The sequence below is a fragment of the Xiphophorus couchianus genome, chromosome 22 (genome assembly GCF_001444195.1).
Source record: "Xiphophorus couchianus chromosome 22, X_couchianus-1.0, whole genome shotgun sequence".
Classification (NCBI taxonomy): Eukaryota; Metazoa; Chordata; class Actinopteri; order Cyprinodontiformes; family Poeciliidae; genus Xiphophorus; species Xiphophorus couchianus.
Genome location: NC_040249.1, coordinates 1,871,757 through 1,898,598, shown reverse-complemented (window position 1 = coordinate 1,898,598; position 26,842 = coordinate 1,871,757). Strand labels below are relative to the sequence as shown.

Below are 26,842 nucleotides of genomic sequence, written 5' to 3'. Positions count from 1 at the left end.
ATTTCATTTGGAAAACATCAGAACTGGGGTTGAGGCTGAGGGCTACTGTTTTCCTTCCCACTGTGTGACTGACGGCTCCCTATCAGAGCACTTATCAAGTGAAAGTCAAGGACTTCCAGAAGTCCCATTTTCAGGTGATTGATGGAAGCCAGTGAGTAAGTAAGGAGACAGAGTGAAAGAGGAGAAATTTACCAACACAAAGAGTGAAGTGAAAAGAAAATAAGCACGGATATAAGCAAACTGGCATCAAAGGGACTAAATTTGGTTGAAAATAAACTATGGATGTTTGGATGACGCTCACATTTTATTGTAGTTTCCCATTTCAACAATTAATTACAATACCAGATTTTTCACAATGTGCTGAAAACTTTGGGAAAACAAGAACTATGTTCATTTTGTGATGACCAGCAGGAGAGTGTTAGAGCTCAGTTCAGACAATGTAATTTCTGCCAAGACAAAAGTGGGTTCTGTTGGGTTAGCATGTGCACACATTTAAAGAGTGTGTACAAATTTAGAAGTCTAGGAAATGCATGCTTAGCCTGAGACTCGTAGATACTTGGATGAGCAGCTGCAAACAGGTCCGATACAGAATCACAGGTTAGGTATTTAAACTCTCACGACAACTCCCCCCACCTTGTCTGACGACCGGGCGGTTGAAACCAGGGAGTCCAAGGCAATGCACGGGCCGCCACAAGCCGTCCGCAGTTCCTCTGTCCCCTGGTCGTACCCAAAGAAATGAGAGACCAATCCATATTGATGTGTGACCCTGAATGTCTTAAAGCCCCAAAAAACCCTAAAAACTTTTAAACTGACTAATCTTTTTCCTAAACAGCAAAATCAAAGTAGCAGTGCAAGCCCTCAGAATTAAGATCCAAAACAGACAAACAAAATAACTCAACATTGTGGAAGTAAATTTCTTGTCTATTGTAGAACAATCCTAAGCAGGATTGCTCTACAATAATAAGCAATCATTGGACTAATGAAAGTCCAAGGTAACTCGAGTTAAGTCAGGTTTGTAAAAACACTTTATTGCAATTATCTTTGTAAAGTCAAGGACACATCATCAGTAGTGCACCTTGGGGTCTCAGGGTGTTTCGGCCATTATCACTAGACACCCTACCCAAGGAAAGCCCAGCTATGGTATCACAGGTTAGGGTTAGGTTGGGGATTCTTGGTAACACCAAGCTCCTTTAACAAAGTCCCCTTGATTACCACTGATAGTTTCTCATAGCTGAATTTGGCACCTCCCTAGCCTGGTATAATCCAGCACCTCTTTCAATGCCATTTCCTTCGAACAGAGGGCTGAGTAACGATTGCTTCCTAGAAAGTTTACCGGAAGGAAGCCAAGTGAAATGGAAAAAGCCCAGACTGAGCTGTAAGTGAATTCGAGCGGAAATACTATGGACTTACATGGGCTGCGTGTAAAGATCTCTTCAATCACGCAAGGAGAACAGGGACAACACTAGTGGTATGGTAGACTGTGGTGGTAATCCCAGTTTGTAAGAAAGTCAAATGGAGAGTCTCTTCCAACTATTGAGGGATTGCATTCTCTGCCTCTGTGGAAAAGCAGACTTTGTAGGGCAGGGATCCTCAAATCCAGGACTTGAGGGTCGGTGTTCTGCAGGATTTAAATTTGTCTCTCATTCAACACACCTAAGTTAAATAACCAGGTTATTAGCAGAACTCTGGAAAACTTGACTACCCGAATAAGTAATTCAGTCCTTTGATTGAGGCATGTTGAAATAGGAACACATCTAAAAGTTGCAGAAGAGCAGCCCTAGAGACCTGGATTTGATCTGAAGTGTTAGAGAGGAGATCCGAGAGATTGTTGAATTTCTGATCCTTGTTTGTGGAATTACAGAGCAGAAAAAAACCCCCCACTACAGAGACCATGAGGTCATGTCTATGTGTGTTTGGAGAAGGTCAGCTTCATTACTGACCAAATATATATTGGCTTACTAAACTTATATCTAAAATTTTCAGTGGAGACGTTTAGAAACAGAAATGATATTAATTTATCAAACACCGTCTACAAATACATTATTTATTAGCATTAATCTAAAACATAATTACGGCTGTGTATTATTTAGCATCTGTTTCTCAGTGATACATCCAACCTTAAGCCTACAGCAGCACCAATTCATATAATGAACACAATAAATATAATTTGTTAAAACTAAAACAAATAGTACAGTTTTCACATCTTTGTAAGAAAGTTTTTCTGTGTGTGCTTTTGAAAAGCATCGTTTACAATCTTCATTTTTTATAGTATGTATTGGCATACTGTTTGTTGTCAAATAAGTAATATAAGTTAATATAAGTAATAAGTAAAATGAACATAAGCAGGTCCTATAAAACAGGAGAGAAACAAAATATTTCTTTCATCATAAGTTAGTCTTGACTGTGAATTATGCACGACTAACAGGGAGCACCAAACGGTGTAGTACACCACACACACACACACACACACACACACACACACACACACACACACACACACACACACACACACACACACACACAGGTAAACCTGTAGTAAAACCAGTGAAACGTCTATACCCATACATGGCCTCTAAAAGACACACACTGACTCAGAAGTTTATACAGATTTTCCATAAAAGGCCTTTTTTTTTTGTCAATTGGACCTCAGCTTGTTGACGTCTTGAGGAGAATAGATGAGTGGTCGATGGGAGGAATGACTGGCTCTGTGGGAGGAAACGAAGAATGCTTGATTCTTGGCCTCGGCGCTCAGAGCGGAAGCTCGAAGGTTTCAGTAATACGGAGAAAACTTTTCATCTTCTGATCTCTGACATGACACGCTGTGTGAATTTCCACAGAGGAAGAGCGACGTTGGCATCGTTCAGTCAGAAGGACTGAAAGCAGAAAGTAGATGTTTCGAAAGGGACAATGAAAATAGCAACGACAATGTTGACGACAATGTTCTCATTATTGTATGAATCGCTACCGCTATGATGGAGCTTTACTGGTTGAAACAGTCAAGCCTCTACTTTCAACCCTTTATAATCGGACATAATGGGATCGAAACATTAATATTCAGAATATAACTTTTGCCTTTCTAGTTCTAAGAAGGAAGGAATATAAAACATACTAAGGGCTCTAAAGAACATGGGTAGAGCGTATAAGTTTGAATTAAAGACAGACACATACAGTTAGCATTTCTAACTGTATGTGTTAGAAATGCTAACACAATTTTGGAAGCTTTCTTGTCTGATTCTGGATAATTGCTCACTCTTTGTATTTGCTCCCCTCTTGGCATACATGACTTTTAAAAGGCTTTTAAAATAGCCAAAAGAAATGTAAAGTGTGGAAGTTAGGAAGGATATTCCAGAAGTTTGAAGTTAGTCTGCATTTTCCTTTTCATACTAGAATTACACTGAAGGTACTATCATTTTTTAAAAATTATTTTGCAATTAAAATAATATTTAACTTGTTTGAATTGTATTAGAAATAAATACACTCGTTATTAATTTAATATCACTATACTTTAATAATCCAAAATACATGCAAACATTTAATTGCATTCATTATGCAATTCAAATAAATAGGCGGTATTACACTGATGAATATGAATTTGATGGGTTTGAATGAATATTATAAAAAAAGATAAATGGAAATTTGTCATGTAATAAAACTGCATACATTTTAAAAGTTAGGGTTAAATATTTCAGTGAGTGTAGTGGTGAATGATGAATCTGAGCGACGGGCTTAGATCCCGTCACTCGCAGGTGAGGAAAGTGAAAATCACTTCCTGGGACGTCCTGAAGTCCCCAACCCAGTGACCACCTACAGAGAGCATGGTTCAATGCTGTACGAATGAAAATGTAAAGCAATTCTCCGTCCTAAAAATTCCCAGTCTGCTCGCAGGGGGCTTTCACAAACAGTAGCAATCAGCAGACGGTCATCAGTTGACAGTTTCAGTGACGCTGCTTTATCAGGAGTGAATCTGTCAGCAGGGTGACAACATGCCTGTGGTCATAGACACAACAGAGCTGTGATACTACGGTCCATCTCTGAATCCAGTGTGAAACAGCTCATTTCAGACCAAACATAATCTATCATGTTGCCTTCCTCTGAAAGGAGCCACAGACTTAGATAATGACTCCTTTAGAACAGAACCTGAGACGGCATGTTCAATAAATTGTAAGGAAGTAGCTATGCTAGTTTGAGATGGAGTTCATATGCCAGCATCCAACAGGTGGAGTGTGTCTGTTGCGACAGTAGCTCCTGTCAGCAGTCTGAGGGCCCCAGCCGGCCCAACCAGAGCACTGTGGCGGTCTCTGCCCTGCGTTAAGGCGCTCGGGGTCGAGTGCCGGCTTCCTGCTGTCTGCTGTCCAGAGCAAAGTGAGAGGAATGGTGACTCTTCTGGCTTCCATATTTGGTCCATCCATCTTGCATGTTCAGCTGGGAGACACTGATGGGATCGTCCTGCTAAGTTTTCCATGTAGTGCGTCTGACACTAACACTGACCTGTAAAATAGATGGAGTTTTTTTTATCAGACAGCATATCTCTTTTGGAGATTTTTGAATGTGTTTTTTTTCCTTGCTAGCTCTACGGAACAGAGCTTCTTAATTGCACACACCTATAAAATATCCTTATTGTTTAGGATACAGCAGTTTTATTCTCTTTGAGATGGGTTAAAGAGAGCAAAGATTCTGTAAACTGAGCAACTTGTTCATGCCAAAAAAAAAAAAAAAATGCAAAGGTGTGCGCTTGGTGGCTGTGGTTAAACAGAATCAAAATTTCCTAAAGAAAAACCAACCTTACCATTATCAAAAATGTATAAATGGAAAATGTATAAATGGAAAAAAAGCAACCACATACTTAATGGGTTGCTTTTTTTGAATTTTATTTAAGACATTTAAAGTACGGAAACATGTACATAAGAAGAATTTTATAGAGAATCAGTTCTTCACTTCATTTGCCGTCAGAATTGTAGTTTTTTTAAAGGTCACGAATTAATAAATTAGTTCAAATCAGAGTACTAGCAGAATTAATAATGAACATAAATCAAATCCACGAAGAACAGACACACACACACGCACACACACACATAGATGCACTTCAGAATCAGACTGGCTGGTGCCTGTGCGGCCCCAGGGGTGAGGACTTGCTGCCGTAATGACTTACTCAGATCCACATTAGGCTGCTCAGGCTCCGCAGTCTCAAGCAGGGAGGAGGAAGGAACAACAGCAACTGATCCACGGCCTCCCCCCTCCTGCTTCTCTGCTCTTCCCGTTTCTCTTTTCTCTCTTTTTTTTTTTTGGAAAATTCGTGTCACATTTTCTTTTCAAATCTGAGTTTGTTTTGTTTTTTTATTTAACCTGTACCATCTGCCAAAGGGCTCTCATTCTTACCTCTTCTCCATTTGAGCAGACATGTCTGAGTGTGGCCAAGAATCTCCCCGCCACTTCATTAAATTGCACTCACTCTGACAAACTCAAGTGGAGCAGCGATTGTTTTCCACCATCTCGTGTTTGGACAGTTGTGCTTGCTGTGGGTTCTCGTTAAATGGGATCTCAATCCACGTTCTAAGAGCGCCATGAGAGAGACACAACCCACTTCAGCTTCTGCGTTCTGCTGTTTGGATTCATAAAACAAATACGGTCTGAATCCGGCGTGAAAACATGAACAGAAAACTGGCAGGTATAAGGCCTTAACAACTGTGTATGTGTGTGTGTGTGTACTTGTTTATAGAGCTATATGTAACCCTTTCTGGTCCAATAGGCCTTATAGGGACAAAAGCCTGTTTCTAATATAACAAACCCCCATATATGGAGTAATATTTACTCTGCAAGCAAGTGAACTGGTCTGACAAGCAGAGGCATCTACACGCAAATCAGAAGGAGAGAGATTGCTATGTGGGACTTTTAGTAGACGTTTGTCTCGAGGCTGAATGACTAAAAGTGTTTTCCCCTATGAATCATGCTCTCCTCAACCGAAGGTCAAAGGTCGTTCTCTAATTGACTTAATGGACTGGACAGATCTCAGGTCAGTGCTGATCAGAGACTAGCGTGGACCTGAGAGGGACAACAAACCAGCAAAACACACACGTGTTAGACACAACACCGCCATCCAGCAGCCAGATAGAGTTCCTGAGCTTATCCCGGCTGTGTCCAGGGGGACTTTAACTTTGAACAGATAAAAGACCAGCATGGAAACGTGCACTACTTTTATCATTTTCCAAACTGAGCACAATTTTCTATTACCCATAGTGAAGCAATCACAGTGCACACAGAGCAGTGTGGAACAAATGTTGGCATAAAGATGCCAGGGAATGCCTGGTAACCTCGAACTGATTTAAGGAGTGACAACCAATTTTTGAGGTCCAGACTTTGACTAGGCCAGTCTAGCACATGCATAGGCTTGACTTGACCAATTAATTGTCACTCCAGCTGAATGTTTTTGTTCATTGTCCTCTTGGGGGGTGGACCTTCAATCCAGTGTCAAGATCAGTGTGCATTAGAAATAATTTATGTATTAATTAATAAATGGGTCGGTTAAATATATTTGAGCATTAATTCATTTAAATCAGACGTGATCTTTTTTCCTTTATGTATTAAAAAAGCCTAGCATTTTCTCAGAACAGTAACTTATTTCTTCTGGAAACAGACGGCTGGTGTTTTGCAACTGTTCTGTTGTTTCATCACACCTGAACTGAACAATTCAGTCATTATCAGGTCTCTGGAGAAGGCGATTACATGCAAAGATGTAATTTAGATATTTGCTTCAGGAGCAATGGACCAGACAGATAATTCAGTTTATCTCAAATCTTCACCAATTCACAGCAAATGTGGTCTCAAGGCAGTTTCTGAAAAAAATTCATTTCATTTCAATAATACATACATTCCACATACACACATATGTTATCAAACAGTAGAGCATGTCCAACTAATTATTCAAAATAGTTGAAACAATTTCTAAAGAAACCCAGCAGATTGAATTGAGTCACTGAGTTGCAGCATTGTAGTTATGTCGATCACTTTGTGTTGTGCCGTTGACTTTACAGCAATCCCTCATGTCCAGCATGCATGTAGCGACAGAATGGACTGAATGGAGCAAGAATTTTAGAGCAGGACTTCTATATGTGTGACTTGTAGAGCAGAATCTGTGTACCTGTGATGAAGAATCTTTGAAGATGTAAAGAATTTTTTGTTTATGAATGATAAAGAAATATTCACAGGTTATTTTTTTTCCAACAAGGATTTGTTTCGGACCATTTGTTTTGGATTATTTGGGGGACAAATTTGTATGTGTAAAATTTTGTGTGACTCAAACACTACTATTTGTGTACCAGTACCTAAGAATTTGAAGAGTTGTAGCTACTGTTTGGTATTTGTGAAATACTGAAAAAAAATCTACAATACCAAAGCTCTTATAGTAGTTTCAACGTCCAAATACTTTTGTACGAAATATAACTCCATAATTTCTCATTTAGATTGATAAGCTCAGTTGCATGCCCTAAGCATCAGATTTATGAGACGCAGTACATCTTAGTCCACTTTTTATGTATGTTGCAGCAATGGCCAGGAAAGAATCGGAACTCTGGACTTTCCAGCTCATAAATATCTTTGTGTATGACAAGCCAGAGAGGCGCAGAGACGAGAACTTCCGACCAGCTTCAGGAAGCTGCAACAACTGGAGGTATGATGACTTCTGACACTTGACCCACACTAAGAATGAATGGTTGTTCTAAAGTTAGAAAAAAAGGGGCTTGCTGTTTTTCATCACAAAAATACTGCTGACAAAGGATGTCATTGAGGCGCTGCACTATGAAAGAGAAATGAATGAAAACAGTAGCCCTCCCAATTTCTTTTCATATCCAAGGTAACTTACAGTGAGAAACTAACGTTAAAATCTATTATGTTTAAAAATGTATAATGGATTTCGCCAGCAGAGGGCGTGCAGTGCCATATGCACCTGTGTTGATGTTCTGGCCGGCAGAAGAAGTTGGCCACTGCTGAGGAAGCAGTTTTAGAGCAGACATAAAGCAGCTGCTATAACCCGCTGTATGGGGGAATTTTCCTGCCATAATCCAAGAACACACATTTTCAGTCTGAAAACAAGATTTGATGTCTTTTGTTCTCAAAACTTTTAATACGTTTGCTTACATTTTCATTTGAAAGCAGGACTTCATGTCTTTCTTCTCAAAACTTCTCCTCGCGCTCACACTTAGTCTCTGCTCGCTGTAGGAAACGCCTTGTGGCACAGTCGCCTGGCAACCTCTCAACCAATGGAATCAAAGTGTGGTACTTGGTTTGTTTCCTTCTAGCAGGTGTGCCTGTGTGGCTACTATCGATTGTAGGACCCTGCGCCACTCACTGCATCTTTGAGTGGTGCAGCTATAATGAACCATGGTAAAAGCCAGAACAGCCTTGGGTTAAATTATATTTTTACCTTCATTATTTTGCAGCAGCACAGGAGCACTCAGTTTTTAACCCAAACCAGGTGATGTGTGGTTTCAAGGTCCAGCCATGATTATATTAATCTATCTTTAGTAAAAGTTGATACCAAATGTTTTTATTTTTATTTTATTGTATTTGCTCTGCAGGAGACTGTTCACATGTAAAAAAAATACTGGTCCAGAAGTCACAAACATAACTCTTGCAAAGCATCATGGGTTACAGGAAAAATGTGACTACAAATACAAGAATTGCAAGCAGTTACCATCGAGTTCCTGGCCCCAACCTTTCACACACATGGGCAAGTGTGTCAGTAGCTGCAGGGTAGACAAATTTTTTTTTCAGCATTAGTGGCCTTTATTTGACAGTAACTTGACAGAAAAGCGGCAGAGAAGTGGAGGACATGTGGGAAAAGAACCACGGAGGTGTTGGCCGCGTCGAGGTGTGGAGCCCCTGCATACGGGGGCTGCTGCTCTAACCACTGCGCCACGCGACGCCCCGGGACGCTGTAATTTTAACAAGCTTTAATTGACCAAACTTTTGTTTGACATGCTCTGCAAACACGGCCACATCAATCTAGCACCAATTACAAGTGGCCTCATGGCGACCAGCCCCACCAGTCACTGTGACAACCCAGATGATTGATCACCAACAGCAGCAATCTTCTAACCTGATCAGGCAAATTACCATGGTGAGTGCCAGGGCCATATGAGTCCCCATGCTGCAAAATTAAATTTACTAAGCTTATCAGCTTGTCTTAGTGACAGTCTCACAGAGACAGCGCCACAAAACGCGTCTCACTCACATCAAGTCGACACACTGGGGACTTGCTGTATTTTTCACACACACGCACACGCACGCAGACACACACATAGTTTGTCTTTCTATCTTTACAGGAACTTTGCATTGACTTCCATTAATTTTTCATTCATTTCTATAGCTTAACCTAGCTTTTACCACTTCTAGGATACCTTACTCTTCAAGATCTGCTGGTGCCTGGTGATGGGTCATTTTATTTAGTTCAATCATGAAGAGACACCCATAACATGTAGGACATGGCCTTTAAGGACTGATTTTGGACTAATTGATGGGGACATAACAAGATTTAAGCTCCAGTCAAAAGAACTGTCAGAAATATGCATCTTGTTTCAGTTTTGGTCAGTTTAAAATATTACAGAAAAAAATAAAAAAACTTCTTTTCAACATTATGAAACTTCAGAGAACACACTGCTCACTTCCTGTTTGCGTCCATGTCCGTGTGTGTGTGCGCGTGCAGGTGTGTGTGTGTGTGTGCATGACTGTAGGTGTGTGGCTGTATAAAGCTGTGGCCAGCTTTGAGAGGGTAATCCATCTCTATCACTTAAATGATTATCCCCATTAATCTGTTGTAAACTAATAAACACCCTCCCTCTCTCCCTTCCTCCTCCCTCTGCTCATAGTCCTGTGCCTCTACTCTGAATGCAGGTTCATTAAGTCTTCAGTACATTAATACGTCTTCTTGTCCCCCCGTTTGCTCCTGTCACCTAGGGCTTTAGGCCCCTAGAGGCCCTGGAAGAGATTGGTTCTTTTTCCATGTGTGAAGAGGTGTAAAAGCATGTAGGCGTATGTGTGTGTGTATGTGTGAGTACCAGGTTTTATATCCTTATGGGAACCTATTGCTGTCTCTGATGTGGGGTTGTGGGGACCATTACTCCTTTGGGGACATTTTCTTGGTCCTCATGAGGGGAAATGCTGTTTATGGGTTAGGTGGTTACATCTGTGATGGTTAGGGTTAGGTTTAGGCATCTATTGGTAATTTTCTGAAGGTGGAATTTCAGAAAGATCAGGAGTTTCAAAGAGACAGACTTTGGCTCAAACATGTAAGGTTGTATCGTTGTTAATAAACTCAAAAAATGGCATGTGAAAAGGAAGGATGTAAAAGCATGAGTCATACTTGAAATATACTATATTTTTATAAGAACTGAAAGTAACATATTTACTTGATTGTGCTACAAAATAGACTTATTTGCCCAGAAAATACATGATACTACCTCTTTACAAGCTTTCAAGCACTCTATCTGTCTGCAGCTGATGCTATATGTAGAATGATCACTGAATAAACCCTCCATTTCTGGATGGGTTGGAAAATTCTGTGGCACTGTCATCATGTACTGAAATGTTATACAAACCACATGTAGGACATCACAGTCAACAGAGCTAGCACTTAGATGCAATTTTGACGTAATAATAGCATTGCTTGTTTCCATGTTAAACCAGGCAGATGCTCAGTTTGCACTGATGAAGATTCAAATCCCCTTGAGATGCTGAACGTCAAAGTAGCTCCATCTAAAATTCCCTGACCTACTTTCTAATCCATTTGCTTCAAAGCAGAGTAATACCCAACAGGTGTCACAACGGCCGAGGACAAATTCAAAAACTCAGCCTCCTGCTCGCACCAAAACTCACTCCACTCCTCAAGGCAACCCACCCCTGACTTCATTACAGTCATGCAGAATGGGATCTGTAAGCAATAACATAAACGCTGCAGGGTTTGGAGTTGTAAATAAATATTAGACTAATGAAAATGTGAAGCGTGGCCTGTTGCTCGAGCGCTGAGTGACTGAGCTTAATGCAGCCGCAGGCTTGATGGGGCGAGTGACTGCTCCCTGAAGAAATTAAGACAACATGTTGTCACCTGCATCTGGCTGTTGTTGGATGAGATATTGCTTCTATTGGCTGGTAATAAAAGTGTCAAGCACCTTATGCCTGCACAGAAACACTAACCTGATCTCATTCCAGAAACATTGACTTTATTCAAAAGCAGACTCTGATGCACACACAACGTACAAAGTAAATCCAAATGCACCTAAAGCCCCGTTCATAGAACCACATGTTGAATGTATTCTTACTTCAACATAGACTAAAAAATGCCTTTTAGAATTTAACCGACAGACTGATAAACGTACACTGTCCACAGAGAAGCTTTAATTACGTCAGCTTGGCTTTTTCTGCCTCTCTGCTGCCTGCTGCTGCACAATAGATCTCTGTCAGAGCATCTGACAGATTAAGACAGAGTACAGGTACTATGGCATATTCACAGCATGCACACACACACATACACGCACGCACACGCCCACACACACACACACACACACCCTACCCCGCACACACGTATACATATATGAGCATTGTGCTTTTCAGTTTTCAGCAGTTCCCATTTTACTCTGAGTTCCTCTCCCTTTAAATGAAGGGATCATTTCCAGTATTCTAATTGTCTTTTCTCTCCTGCACGGGTCACCTTGCAGTGAACCTCTTGGTACCACCATCAGGATGGTACCAGTTTTGGTAGCTCTTGCCCGACTCTTTGCTGGCCCACCCAGTTTTTTCTTTGCAGCAATACCTGCTTAATCTACCTGCTTTTGGTAATTCCAGCTGCCAGGTGATTTCCTGTTTGATTTGTTTGACATATTATTTTTGCTCAATAAACTGCTTAATTATTTTTGCATGTCCTCATCACTCTGTCTTTTGTTGTGACTAAATGAGCCGGGTCATAACATTCTCCAACACAGACATTTTTTGCCTCCCCCTCCTTGTTCCTGCGCCTCCCCCGTTCTGCTGTGGTCACAGAAAACACGGGATGAGTAAATATTCTGAGACTCGCTCGATGGTTTGTTTCAGAGTAAAATAAGTTTTACTACTGGCGGAGCTCAGTCTAAAACTGAGCGTTAACACAGAAGTGTTCACATAAACACCACTTGAAGGGTAAAGAGGATAACATTGGGCTGGCTGCAATGCCGGCTGGTGGAAAAAATAGCAATTCTTGGTGGGGCTGATGGGCCAATAGATTTCCCTTGGTGGAAGATTGAATCAAATGAATGGTAGAAATATGACTACAATTCCACAATAATGTAACAATCTCCATACAGCAATAACACAAAAGCTCAGATTGGCTAAAAGTAAAAGATTCGTTCAGTAACTTGCAAAATATTAAGTATTTAGTCATTAAATAGGTGTCAACAACTCTGCTGATGCAATTGTGCAGCTCAACAAATATAAACAGGACTCTTGTACACCACCACATCCAAATGGCCATGTTACCCAGAAAACATCATGACATCTGATCTAAAGACTTAATTGCTCTTGGTGAAAAGCTGCAGGCATCATCCCGTCAAAGATGAGGCTTTGACTGGACGCCGGAAAAATTGTTCACCCACAGCGCCAAACAGGCTGGGGCCGCCTGTGATTCTAGGTGACGACGACAGTCGCACACAACTTCTGTCATAGTGTGGAAGGTGTACTTAAGGATGTAGTACATATAATCTACCACAAGATGTCAGTAGAACAACAAACAAGGATGACTCGATGGTCTGTAACATGATGGGCAGACAACCCTCAGATCTGAGGAGTCTCTCTTTCCTTCTCATCCGTTTCTCATGCACACACACACTCCCACACACACCCACACCCCTACGCACGCCCCCTCCCCACACACCCGCACACACACCCACATCCTTGTACTTCTGTGCAAACTGAGGACTTCATTTTGAGTCCATTAATTTTAGTTACAGCATTTTTGCCTCACCCAGACGTTGTCCCTAACCCAACCCTTACTAGTCTATTCTTAACACTAACCCTATCTAAAAGGTAGTTCACCCCATACCTCTAAATCACAGTAAAACTGCAAAATTATGAGGACCGGGAAAAAGTCACTTTGGACAAATGAGCTCTCTTTCTAGGCAAAATGCTGTGAAAGTTGTCCTCAAATTGTAATATGCAAGTATGTGTGCACAAGCCAGCCCTCTGCAGAGGCTCTGTAAATCTAAACGTTCTGCCACATTAAGAAGAGGATGCTCAGCACAAAAACATCGTAGCAGACACAATTTCTGTTTTCAGCAAATAGCCAGCCGACCTCATTCTGCTTCTGTGACTTTAACACACCCGGCTTAGCAGCCAAGGAGCTCAGGCCCCGGGACAGATGTAGGAAAAAAATGTCTTTCAGTATGAGTGAATTATGATTTCCAGCGTTGTTAAATACATTTCTTTATCAAAATTATCAACTAGAATTTGATTAATGTGCAAATTGAGAAGGGGAAGGAGTTCTACCTGTGAATACCAATTAATCACCAGTTAAAAATTAATACACATATCAATTTTACCAGGGACATGCTCAGCTCAATAACCCATAAAATTGAAGCTTGTGCTGTTAAGGGGGCTCTAAAGGAAAGTAATAACTAAAATTTCAAATCAACCCTATTTAGTGATCGATCAAGCTGTGCCCTGTAGCACAGACAGCTCATTTGTTCAGCTCTGCTCTAGCAAACACAACCATAAAGCCAAGATGACGCTTAACGCACTCTGCTACAGTTTCTTACAGTTCAGCACATCCTTACACAGCACAGGATTTGTGCAGCACAATTCAGAAAAGGCTTCGTTCTGCATGAAAAGCTGATTAACTATCATCTGCCTACTGATAAATTAACTCAATCTACTCAAGGCATGAAAATGGTAGTAGTATAAATAACTATTATTAGGCCAGAGCAGTGAAGCGCTGCAAAGGCCTATTGTACAAGCAGGATTGCTTATTATATGTCCGACAAACTACACAGCTTTTTTGGAGGCCTCAACATATTCAAAAACTCACCAAACGTCACCCAAAGTTGTCCACCAGCTAAATGTTTTGGATTCAAGTGGAATCTCAAACTGCTCTACAGCGCCCCCTAACGCAAGATAGGACAAATGGTGTCTAGGTATCCCTCCCCAAATCAAGAAAAAAGGTCTCTTACCTCCAAAAATGTATAGGGAGGCGGCCATTTTGGGTCAAAGATATAACACATAAAACTCTGCTGCTTGCATGCTCACCCTCTTGATATTGTTCATCAAAGGACACCAGGATTTCGTCACGAGACTTACACACTACTGTTTTACTGTAATTAAAGGGTCCTCTAGTTCCTGGGGGCCCCTCTAAAACTAGAGGGGCCTCTAGTGGTGTCCCTTGTTGGAGAAGAGTCTGTCCATAGGATCCCAAAGCGCTTCACACTGCTTTCAATCATTTATCCATACACGCATATTCAGATGGTGGCAAGCTTCCATCAGCTTGACTTTAAAAAAAATAAAAAATTATGATTATTATACATTCTTAGAGTGGAAAGGACTCATTTTAAAAGACACAAAATATGGACGCAAGTGAAATTTTCACAAGAAACCGAATTGGTAACAGAAAAGCAGCGTAGTCTGAATTGGATCCAGCAGGCCCAATTATAGCAGGTCCTCACACTTTGTGAGCGTTGGTGGTTTGGAAAGGTCCCACATGGCAGCAGCCGGGTCCAGCAGGAGGAAATGAAGGGAGGTGGGCGAGGGTGTGGGGGTGGGGGGAGGGTCGTGTTAGGTCTGGTTGTTCAAGCAGGGTGGGGGTGTGTGCATCAAACTTCAATTTTCCAGTCGAGTGAAATCATATTTCTTCTCTGTGTGTGTTTGTCACAAAGAGAAGCTACGGTTCCCTGTGGTCGTTCGCTGTGCAGCCTTCTGCTGCGGCAGACTGGCGAAGGCAATTCACCGACCGCCAGACGAAACGTCAAAGGAAGGACTTGAAAGAATGAATCCTGTCATCTCCATTGATTATATTAAGGGAACATGATTGTGGAAAGACACACAGTAAAAACACAATACATTGTTGTTGCTATGTAAGAACATTTTGAGACATATTTGTCTTTATTTTGAGAGACACATTTGTCAATATCGCAGAGTAAGCAGCAAACTTTAATGCAGAGAGAGTAGATGTGGTGATTCTCTTACAGTAATGAAATGATTTCATGTTATGTAATACAGAGGTCCAAAAGTGTCAAAAATAATAAGTACAAGATTGAATCCTTAAGTGATTCACTTTGTCAAGGGTAAAAGAAAAATGTGTGTGTGTGTGCGCGTGTGTTTGAAGTCTACACATTGACTTTCAGAAAGTAATTTTTCATTTTAATACTACTTTCTTATGACAAGAACTCAATTTTGCACAGCCACACCTAAGACTGTAAATGAGAAATTTTGTCAAGAGTTCACACACCAGTTTCTGTCTGCCTGCAGGGTTCTGCATGGATGCAAAGAAATAAAAGAATACATTTACAAGAAAAAATATGTTTAGTAGAAAAAAAAATATTTGTGTGATGCAATAATCGATTCACGAAGCTATTCTTTCGGCCTTTATTACTCAAAGTTAGAAATCAGGGCTACCAATTGCTACATTAAGTAGCATGTTGACTTGCTGTGGTTGTAACTAATTAGATGCTAAGATCTACTTGATAGATTTAATTTAAAATTAAGGTTATTTTATGGTGCGCTGTGGCACAGCAACCACAAAACAGCTCAATAAACACCAAACTACAACAGTTTTAAATTTGAATCAGTGGATTTTACCAGTTGCGACAGACTGGTGACCTGTCCAGGGTGACCCCGGCGCTCGCCCGGAACCAGCACCTCTCCCGGCCCCACTAGAGACAAGGGTGTTAGAAAATGGATGGAAGGATGGATTTGACCAGTTATTGTACACAATGCATGAAATATTAATTGCTTTTTAAAAATATTTTATTTATTTATTTTTTAAGCTCACAACACTGGGACTTTTGGCACCAGTTTATTGTTCCCATGGCTGCAGCCTACCAGCCCGCTCCTTGGAAAATGAGGCAAATGGTTGAAAGTCTTGCACTAGCTGACGGCGGGAAGCTTTAACCCAGACAAAAAGCGGCGACCCGCTGAGGCACATTCATATTCATGGCCCCAAGGAGCGTGTCCACAAACAGGGTCTAATTGTTCAATGGACGGATTTAGTTAATCCATGAAAGTGGCTCACAGCTGAAGACGACAACACTGGAACCATATGGACTCCAGTCCAAATCACCGCAGGCCGACTGTGTTCGCCTGGAGCTGGCGGGGGCCACGGCGGGGCCACGTGTGTGTCATCTTACCGAGACACGCGTTACATAGCTGCGGATTGTGCATATTCATGAATCAATTAATAGTAGGCTGACCAATGAACGACACTTAAAATAGTTTGGTTTAGAATGTTACGACCCCTCTGGCCCCCTGGAGTTTTGAAGAAAAATATTAATAAATGTGTTCAGGCCACCCGTCGCTTCAAGGCACTTCGGTGGTGGGGCTCACACACCTTCCAGAAACACACCCAGAGCTCCGAGGATCCGGAGTCAGTGTACAGAGTTCAGCTTGATTTAATACAAGGCTTCGTTTATGAAGGCATTTTTTGATGCAAAAGTGTTTGTGACTCAAAACTGAAAAGTTGAAGCGGCAGAGAAAAAAACTGTAACGGACTGCTGTAGCCGTAGATGTTTTTCGCCTCTTTGGATTCTTAAGCGCAAGACACAAATTGTATTCTTTGAGTCACACTAAGGTAACTCAAAGAACTTAAAAGTGTTCATGTTATGGAATATTTACAGTAATTTCACTTAATTCTTTTGGTTTAGTGACGATGACAACTTACTTTTTTGTGTTGAATTAACTTAAAAGTTTAATTTTTTTTAACTTATCGAACTTTTTACTTTGACTTTACTTGAAACAATTAAGTTCGATGTCACATTAGCATCCTACGTCCGACGTCATGGCGCCAGCTTCGCCAGAGACAGGTCCTGTACTGACCAGGGCGCTGTGGTGGGGCGGGGCGTTAAGCACAACCTACATAAGGAGGTCTAAATCCTCGACACGGCCAATGCAGGTTCAAATCCCGACCATCTCTTCTTCCTCTCTTCTCTAACCCAGTTTGTGTCTTTTGAATCTTACTTTCTTATACTTTGGAAGCTGCTCACTAAATGTTTTTTGCTAAGTGGACAATTCAATAGGCTACATAATACCATTCCATCTTCTTAAATGTATTAAAAATTATATCCTTATTAATTAGGTCTATGGATGGATTTGCCATATTTTTTAAATTCATACCGATTCTGTGAAATACAAAACTGTTTTACAGGCTCAATGAAGGAGTTTTATAATTTACTGCGCAGTAAAAACATCCCAGCAGGACTTTTGTTTTTGTGACTTGTAGAACTGACTCTGTGACTCGTATCGAGGTTCAGTGCAGCAGTAGTTTTGTGTCTGAGTGATTAAAACAAATATTCACGTTACATTTTTCTGACACAGGTATGTGGGTTTGTTTTACACCATTCAGGCAAATTTGTAGATGCAAGATTTTTTTTTTAATTTCAAAGGCTTTATTGGCCTTTATTTGATAGTGAATTGACAGGAAAATGGGCAATGAGAGAAGGGGGAAGACAAACAAAGGCCATCAGGCTGGGAATCGAACCTGCGACAGGTGGGCTGTCCTTAAGCCCTGCGCCAACACAGCAACCCGAGACCTTTTTTTAATTTTTAAGTGTGGCTAAAAAAAGAAATAAAAAAAATACAATTTGTATCTTATACTTAAGAATTGAATCTGAATATGTGTAATTGTTGTTTTGTATGTTGTACTAAAAATAAAATCTACAGTTACGTAGCTCTAAGAAGATTTTTATTTTCAACTTCTCAGTTCCAAGCCACAAATAGTTTGGCACCGAACAATACCTTCATATTCAGTCAACCACGTTCGATAGTGTAACTGAGTTAAAGTAGGGAAACCACGACAGTCACTCCACGCCACGTGGGATGCTTCAGTCACCCACATCGATCTCCTCCTCTTCCTCCTCCTCCTCATCATCCTCCGAACCGTACCTGCTGACCGGTCCGTCTCTGTCCCGCGGCAGCTTGGGGGAAGGAAGAGTAGGAGACGCATGCGGCCTGTTGAGATCTCCTTCAGTTCTGCCGAACCTCTGCTCGGGGCCTCCGGCACGGTTCCGCGCAGAGCGCGCCACCAGGCCCAGACCTTCGGCCGCGCACTTCTCCAGCTCCGCCAGCTTGGAGAGCTTCTCAAAGGCCACAGCTCCGGCGGCTCTGGCGGACTGCACGTCGGCCTTCATTTCCTCCAGGTCCCGCTTGAGCTTGGCCCGCCTGTTCTGGAACCAGGTGATGACCTGCGCGTTGGTCAGGCTCAGGTGCTGGGCGAGCTGGTCCCGGTCCGCCGGGCTCAGATACTTCTGATACAGGAAGCGTTTCTCCAACTCGTAGATCTGATGGTTGGTGAAGGCCGTCCGGGACTTCCGGCGCTTTTTAGGGGCGTTCCTCCGTCCGAAAAGGCCCTGACCGTCCCGGCCTGAGAGGAGGAGAAAGACCGGGTCCAGATAATTACAGAGTGAACGGAACCAGGAGAGTGACTCGATCTTTTGGGGGTCACGCTAATAAAAGCTTTGACATATAAGCTTTGACAATATTAATTAGACTAATAAGTAGCTGTCTAATTTTATTTAATTGGAACATTTACATGACGAGGTTTGTTTATACAATAAAAGCATTAATAGAAATATTCAAATACAGAAATATACAATAGGAGTCACATTCATTTTATTGTGTTGAAATCTGTTTTTATTATTGTTTTTGTTTTATTGTAAACTTACTGTCTTGTTTAGCAAAAATACTTTAGAGTTCAATTGTGTACGCTGAAATGTTTGAATCTATTAGGTTTAAACTGAATCATCTTAAATGATCAGATAACTTTACATAAAACTGATAAAGAACCTACTAATGTTTTAAAATAAATAACGAATGAAGGTTTCAGCAGTTTTTTTCCCTCTTTTTCATGGAGTGACTGTATTGAACTTCCACAACAGAACCACAGTGAAGGCATCAGTAATATCAGTAAATTGTGCAATGAGATTCAAATCTATGTGATTTAGAAAATATCCTCCATAAACATCGACGTCCTATGGAAGACAATATGTCCCTCCTCTTTTTATTTTACTTTAAAATCTAAAAACAAAGTAGTTCTTGTTCAGAAGTGAATTTACTGCAGTGGAACGTTATCAAAAAAGTGATAAGTTCACTTTTTCCAAAGCATCATGTAACATCTGCGGTTCTGAACTAGTTCTATTTAACTGGATTGAGGCAAAGAAATGGCTCTTTAGATGGTATCGGTTCTGGTTTAACGCTATTAAATATTGTCAAAACCATCAATAAATATTCATTCATTATTGTCTATTTTCTTTACATGTTATTGCTTACTCTGCCTGTATCTCAAGCTGTATTTCATATGCTTTTTTTTTTTTTTTAGTAAGAGAACAACCATTTTTAATTTGAAGCTCATCTGCGAATTAAAAAGTAGAGATTTTTAGGTTTAATTTCATCATAAACATTTGGTTTCCTCCGGCTGTCGACATTAATGTGTGTTACCTTTAACACAGCAATGCTGCTGCTTTTTCCAGAAGCACGAAGGACAAAAAATGCTTATGGAATTTTTATCCATAAGTTGTTAATATAAAAAGATGAGTTTTACAGGTCTCCAGTTTTTGGAAATAACATTGTAACAATATAATAAAAACATTCCTGCATAATAATTCAACATAATTAGAATGTCTAATGCTCTTATGTACAGAGATGGATGCTATTATGCTGGATTGCACTATATGTTTCTGTTCTTTGTGGGTTTTAATTATTATATATGTATATATTGCTATAAATTTCTATATTCTACAAGAACGCTTGGCATTAAAACCTTTTAGACTCTACAGGACAAAAATCTGAAGGTATAGAGATGGACAGTCAAAAAGTGGATGTCTATCAACTACACACATATTTAACATATAAAAATAATGACTAAAAGGCAAACTGTTGATATGTTTGAACATAATAAAATACATAGACTATTTTCCACCTCAGAAGGTGAATTATTATCCTGACCAAATTCTTGTAGAAATTCTTCTCCCAGAGAAAACAGGTGGCAGAAACACTGAAGGCGGTTGCAGAAACAAAGAGCAGAGCAGGGAATTACCCTCTGCAGCCTGCAGGACGCTGACCTCCAGGCCCCGGAAGGTTTTGCTGGCCAGCTCCTCCAGCGCGCACAGAGGGGAGGTCGGGCCCAGCGGCGGCCAGTCGGACGGGCCGCTCTCCCGCTGAGACGTCGGGAGCGGCCGGCTCCTCTTCCCACACTGCTTGCTGAGGATGTCCTCGATGCCGAAGGGCGTCAGCGGCTTGCTGGAGGTGGCCGGCGGTGGGAGCTGGCCCACTGGACTGTGTCTCCTCTTCCCCAGCATCTCGGAGCATTTCGACTTGACCTTAGAGGTCATAGCAGTTCGAGCTCCTCCACCTGAACAGATGTAACTTCAGAGCCGTGGGGGTCGGGAAGAGATAGCCCACTGCCCAGAGAGTCGATTCTGCAGCTGCATGACGGTCAAGGAGCTACACTTCTCAGTGGACGCGACTGGAACCTGTCTGGTGGGCGGTGATGTGCTGACATGAAGCCAGTCTGACCCAACTTATGGTGTGCGGATCAGTCCCTCCCCATCCTGTGTGTGCGCTCAGAGAGAGAGAGAGAGACAGAGAGAGAGAGAGACAGAGAGAGAGAGCAGGAGGTGGAAGGTGGTGTTTCACAGAGTGACGCTGTGATCGCAGGAAACCAATTAGGAAGAACGACTTCAGCTCATTAGTTATCAGTCATCCTGCCTGCGTGTAGAAGTTCTCATCTCCACCGAGCATGAGAGAGAATAACGCGCCATGTTTGCTGAGTTCCAGGCCACCAAAACACTGCAGGGAAATGAGATTATGCATTGAGAGAGAGAGTGAGAGAGAAAGAGAGAGAGAGACAGTGTGAGAGAGAGAGAGAGAGAGAGAGAGAGAAAGAGAAATGTGTTGCCGGAGGAGATTAAAAACATGGCTGTCATAGCACTGGCTTGTTTGGAGATGATTAGAAGTGTGAACACGAGCAGCACAAGCTGCGTTTCAACAAACCACAAGATTTTCTAGAACAACTTTTTTTTTTTTTGGCAAAATGAGACCAAAGAAGAGATGTTTGCATTCATCAGAAACAGATGTTGCAAAGTCCCAAGAACTTCCCACACGTGGAAGTTGTGGGTATCATGTTAGAGTGTGAGCGTGAACATGATCCCATTGAGCAGGCGGCGGTTGTCCCAGACTCCAGAGCATGACTAAAGTGATTCATTTGTTCCCAATGATTAATGACGAAAGACCGACATGTTTAATAATGGCGTTTTGGTGGCGCGCAGCTCTGCCCTCACCCCTGCTGCCCAGCTGCGTACTGTGACTAATAGTCACTTTGATGAGAAAATGTGATACTTCAGCCTCAGGGACTGAAAGGTGAGGACTTGATTATTACAGGCGCTAACATTACGCATATTAAACTCTTGTTACACTAAAGGTTTTGGTGTTAGACAGGATTTAGACACTTGTTTTTTTTTTGTGTGTGGTTATTTTCTTGTCTTTTCTTTGTTAAAATGACTCAGATGATTCCCCCCCTCCCCCCTCAGTCAGTTGTGGTTAATTTGATGCTGTGTCCTTATTTTGCCATTTTAAAGATTTAATTTTGAAGTTTTAATATTAGCATTTGAGAGATCATCTGAAAAGGATGCGTTATCTTCCTAAAGTAATTGTTGATCTTTATTAAGAGGAACAGATTGAAATGTGCTGCTGAAAAAAAGAACCAAAACAATTTGAATGAAAACCTTTCTCATGTCTGCAAAAAGCAGATGATGTGGTGCTAATCAGGCTATAGTTATACTGAGTTATGCTTAATTAAAACTTTCGAAATAACAAAAACTGAAACTGAGAAAGCATTTTCATTAATAAATAAAAACAGTAATTAATAGGAAATAATCTATAACTGGAACAGTCTTGTGCGTTTACAAAACTAACTAAACACACTGAAATCATAGATATTATATGCTCAGTTTTTGTGTTTATGAATCTATTTATCAACCTTTCAAACAGATGTGAAATTGATTTGGTATCTTCAGTTGAGCAGTCGTTACCAAGTCAATTTTGTACATAATCACAATACGATACTTTGACCGTCTTCAATTCTGAGAAATAAAATTGACCAAAGTATGAGAAAGCTAAAACCACCACTATAGTTAATAAAAACTAAACTAAAACAAAAAAAAATTAGACACTCTAAAAAATTTATTGAAACTACCAAAAAAAAAAAGTCACAATGAAATAAAACTGAACTAGAATACAAACTATTGTAACTGTAATCCTAAGTCCACCAAGGTGAATCTCCTCAACACCATGGCTGCACCAAGTACATCAGTACTCAGAGGCAAAGCTGATTCCCCAAGACAAGGATCCACTAAGGTGTGACTTATGTTTAGAGTGGGGTTAGAGTGAGGCATGTACTGGTATGTACTGGCAATGGTTTGGGCTGAAATGAATGAAAAATGAATGGAAGTCAGTGCCAAGTGCCTGTGAAGACAGAAAGATAAACTATGTATGTGTGTGTGTGTGTGTCTGTGTGGCACATCACAAGTGACTACTTACAACATTGTGTGTGCTTCAGGGTGTTAATTTCCTGTGATGGGATGAGTCCGTGGCATCCCACCGTGATTCATATTAAAAGTCAATTGGCCTTAAAATTTGGCCGGACCCCCAAAGCCTGAAGGAGCGAGATACGTCTGTCAGCTAATGGAAGAGCGGCGCGCAGGCACACAGGTTGAAATTGAATCTGACCACAGAGGCAAATGGACCAGAGACAGAGTATCACAACAACTGACCATTAGGTTGATGACAACCTCTTTGCTAACTGTCCCACAGTTTCGGTTTGGCCTCTCCTGGTATGTGGCCCTGTGCTGCTGCTGGTGGCCCATGTGAGTCTGCATCTGTTTTTAATTTTATACAAAGTGAATCTCCCTCGGCCCCCCCCAAAAAAGCTCTCAACTCTTCATATAGTATGAGTGGGGATGTGATTGCATGATGTACGAAGGCTTTCTGTGTTTGCCAATAACTTAAGCAACAGCTATCAAAGATTCTTCACACTTGATTTCTCAGCTCTGTGCTTGTGTGGTGAGGTATGTCAGCGCCGGCTGGGAAACAGAGATGAAGGCAAGAGGTCCATCACCCTCCTGCTGCTGTTTTGATTTCACTGACACTATAATTACCACACACTTTCATTTTCAGGCACCAAACTTTGCCACTTAGGAACAAAGAGACAATTACTGTCTTTCGAACTTGTAACAACAGCAAACTTTTCTTTTTTTCTCACAGAGTTGATTAATTACGTTAACGAATGTGGTTCTGGATAAGACAAAATTGGAAGCCCCTTCATAATCTGTGCATAAATTATTAAAAGCAGAAGATTCAGAAGTTTTAATCCACAGCAAAGATAACATCATCTGTGTGAGAAATACAGATGACTAAAATATACACCCAATGGGACCACCGAGTGGATGCAGAGATATATAAATCAATCTATTTGTAAAATTATCATAATTATAAAAGTGGTTCAATTCAAAGCCAAAATTTTAATATATTTACATGTAATGAGGTTGTTGTGGACACAAACGTTCACACCAGAATGTAGGGAAAGAGAAGAAGAGAAGACCAGCGGTTGTTCCCCGTTCTTTTCTTTGGTTATGGACGTTAGAAGACATTGAGAATAAAGCAAGACTCAAAATACGTTTCCATCTCCTTCTGCTGAATTCCACAAGCTATTGATGTTGGTTCCAGGCAGACCAACTCTTGGAGAAGTTACCAGCGCATGCTCGGATGTAAGGTTGAGGCGTTATGTTCTGTTGTCGTGGTCACTAATAAACAACTGAAACATCTATGATCGACAGAAGCTGCGTTCGCACTGCAGCCTGAAGTGAACCCAATTCAGATTTTTTTGTCAAATCGGATTTTTTTCCCCCATTGTCTCTCACATTTCTAAATATATACGACACGTGTATGTGTCGTATAAAGTCTCCCACATGCGCAGTAGAGGGCGCAATAACGTCAGCGTTCTGCCAACCGCCATAAAAAGAAGTAGTGCTCAGCGTTTGCAGAAGTAAACATGGATGCTAACGGTGGAACATAGCTTACGATTTTGAAGTTGTTGTCTGACCAGAGCAGCGTATTAACAACTTAATCCTCATTATAGTCCGCCATCGTTGTTGTTTTTCCTCCCATTTGCATTTATCAGGATGCAGAATAGTGACGATTGTTGAGTATCGGTGACGTTCAGGTCAGATGAATGCGACCTGGACATTTGAATCGGATACGTATCGGATACCCAAGTGGCCTGGGTCACATTCGAAAAAAATCCGACCTGTGTTGTCTGGATGACACAGGCACAGATGTGTCACCCACAACAAAGCCACCCCAACCCCTTATCGCCTGTCGACATCTTCGAGGAGAGAGTTTAAGAGGGATGACACCGGAAAGGTGGTTCACCAAAAAGGCTAGGATCGCCTCTGCTCCTCTAAAACAATCTATGTTTCAATTACCATGCCTGAATTCACTTTGTAGAAAACAGGTTAATAATGATATGTTATGATGATAATATTCTAAGTCTCCTTTGCTAATATGCCTGTTGTTAGCGCTTTGTCATTATCTAAAAACTGCAGGAATACCGTGAAACCCATGTGAAGCTTTGTGATTACTTCACACACACACACACACACACCCCCACGCCCACCCCCACACACAGACGCTCTCCCAGCATAATGGAAATGGTTCACGGTGTTGACAGCTCGCAGATTGTGTGTGTCTGTGTGAACATCATGGCTATTGGCTAAATAATGGGAACAAATGAGAGTCATCCATTTCCTGCCTGGCTTCTCATTGGTAATGACAGCATGGATGACACTGGCTAATCCATCTTCAAGCTCCTCCCTTAAACTACTCTGTTGCTTCCCTCTGGGAGAAGCTTCAGCTAGTGGAACCAGGAGATTATGGAGGCAGTTTAGGCAGAGTTCAGGGAAGGGGGGTCATTTTGGGCCCTATCAAAAATGTCAATGTTCTTAAAGGGCTGGTTGTGCCAGAATGCAATGATAAAACTCACTAAACTGTTAGAATTTCAATAAATAGATGTTTGTTTCAGCATTCAGTAAGTTTTTCTTAAAATTGAACAGTCACTGATCAGTCCTTACAGGGTTTTGTGATTGTTTTTGTATTTTTGTTTTTTGCAATCAAAATCACAGATTTTGTGGTGCTAATTTAGAAATATTTTGTAAGGAATTTTTACAATATTTGCACTGTTGTATGATGTTAAATGCCTTTTTTTCTTTATTAATCGGTGTATGAATCATGGACTATAACTTGACATGAAGTAAGACTGAGGCAGCAGTGACTTAAATCCAATGTTTTTGACCACTTTTGAGAAGAATTTACATTAAAATCAGAAAAAATGTGTGTGTGTGTGTGGAGGGGGGGGGGGGGGGTCTGTTGATTTAGTGTGAATTTTGTCGAATTGTAAAAAACGGGGGATTTATTGATGTAATTTGGAGTCTGGAGGGCCACACAAAGAGCTGTGGCGGGCCAGATTTGGCCCCCGGGCCTTGAGTTTGACACATATGGTTTAGAGCAAGAATGGAGTAACTGAAACATGATTTAAAATCACAATTGACAATATAATATTTTAGTAAAATATACTAATAATTATTATCACAGTTATCTTAGATACTAATAATATAACTAATATAACTTCTTAAATGCAAATCTAAATGATCTGTTATTATCTTTGTACTTTTAAAACTTGATTTCTGTGAGATTGACTCTATTTATGTAATATGTATTCTTTAAAAGCCAAGCTGTTTAATGCCAGTTTCTTGGGCCCTGAAGTTTGACCACTGGGGGGCCTCCAAGATCTAACGTCAGAACACCCTTTTGCAGGAAAACTCCACGAGAAAGTGCTTTTAAAGTGACAAAAACTAATGTCATAGCTTCAAAAAGACTATTTAAAGAGGATGACCTCTCTAAATGACTGCACGTCTGTGGTCTTCATTGCAGTGGTTATCCTTTTTTCTTTTAATTCTGCTGGCCATTGTGTTTTGGAAATGCACTTTCCTTCTGCAAGCCTGGAAGAACCATTCTTTCATTTCTACCAGAAAACTTTTCTGACTTTACTTTGGTGTCCGTAATTGTTGCCTGTTGACGCACCAGAACCCCTGGTGACCCGACTAGTGATGAGCATACAAAGATAATAGACGGCTGGATGGGCATTTGGAGGAAAAAGTATTGATAGACTACAGTGGATGTTTCATGTTTGCTTGTCTTTGAACAGTCATACCCACAGGATACTCTGGCATAATTACCATACTTGTCTCAGTTTCCAGACCGTCTGGTGAAATGTTAAAAAATCCTGGTGTATAATAAGTGAGGATATCGTTAGCACAGAAACATAGGCTTTAATGAACAAAAACAGTCTTTCATGCTTAATCAGTGGAGGTAAGTCATAGGATTAGGCAGTGCTTAATGCTAGGCGGGTGGTTGTAACCCAGTGACCAGCCATAGGAAACACACTTACTGCTCTATCAACTGTAGCCAAAATTATGAGCACATGACCACTGAGAGGGGTGACGACAGAGCTGTTTCAAATGAATCTCACCATGTGCCAGTAGAAAAACATTATGTTCAAAAATAGCAAGAAGAT

General features: G+C 41.0%; 1 protein-coding gene across 1 annotated transcript; it reads right to left on the bottom strand.

Moving 5' to 3' along the window:
• Window positions 1–17,685: 17,685 nt before the first annotated feature.
• lbx1a (ladybird homeobox 1a) lies at window positions 17,686–20,768 on the bottom strand. Its single transcript, XM_028007615.1, has 2 exons — window positions 20,252–20,768; window positions 17,686–18,580 (listed from the first exon to the last, which is right to left on the bottom strand). Exons 1-2 carry the CDS (start codon window positions 20,544–20,546, stop codon window positions 18,042–18,044), a joined length of 834 nt encoding a protein of 277 aa, XP_027863416.1. The 5' UTR covers window positions 20,547–20,768; the 3' UTR covers window positions 17,686–18,041.
• Window positions 20,769–26,842: the final 6,074 nt, after the last annotated feature.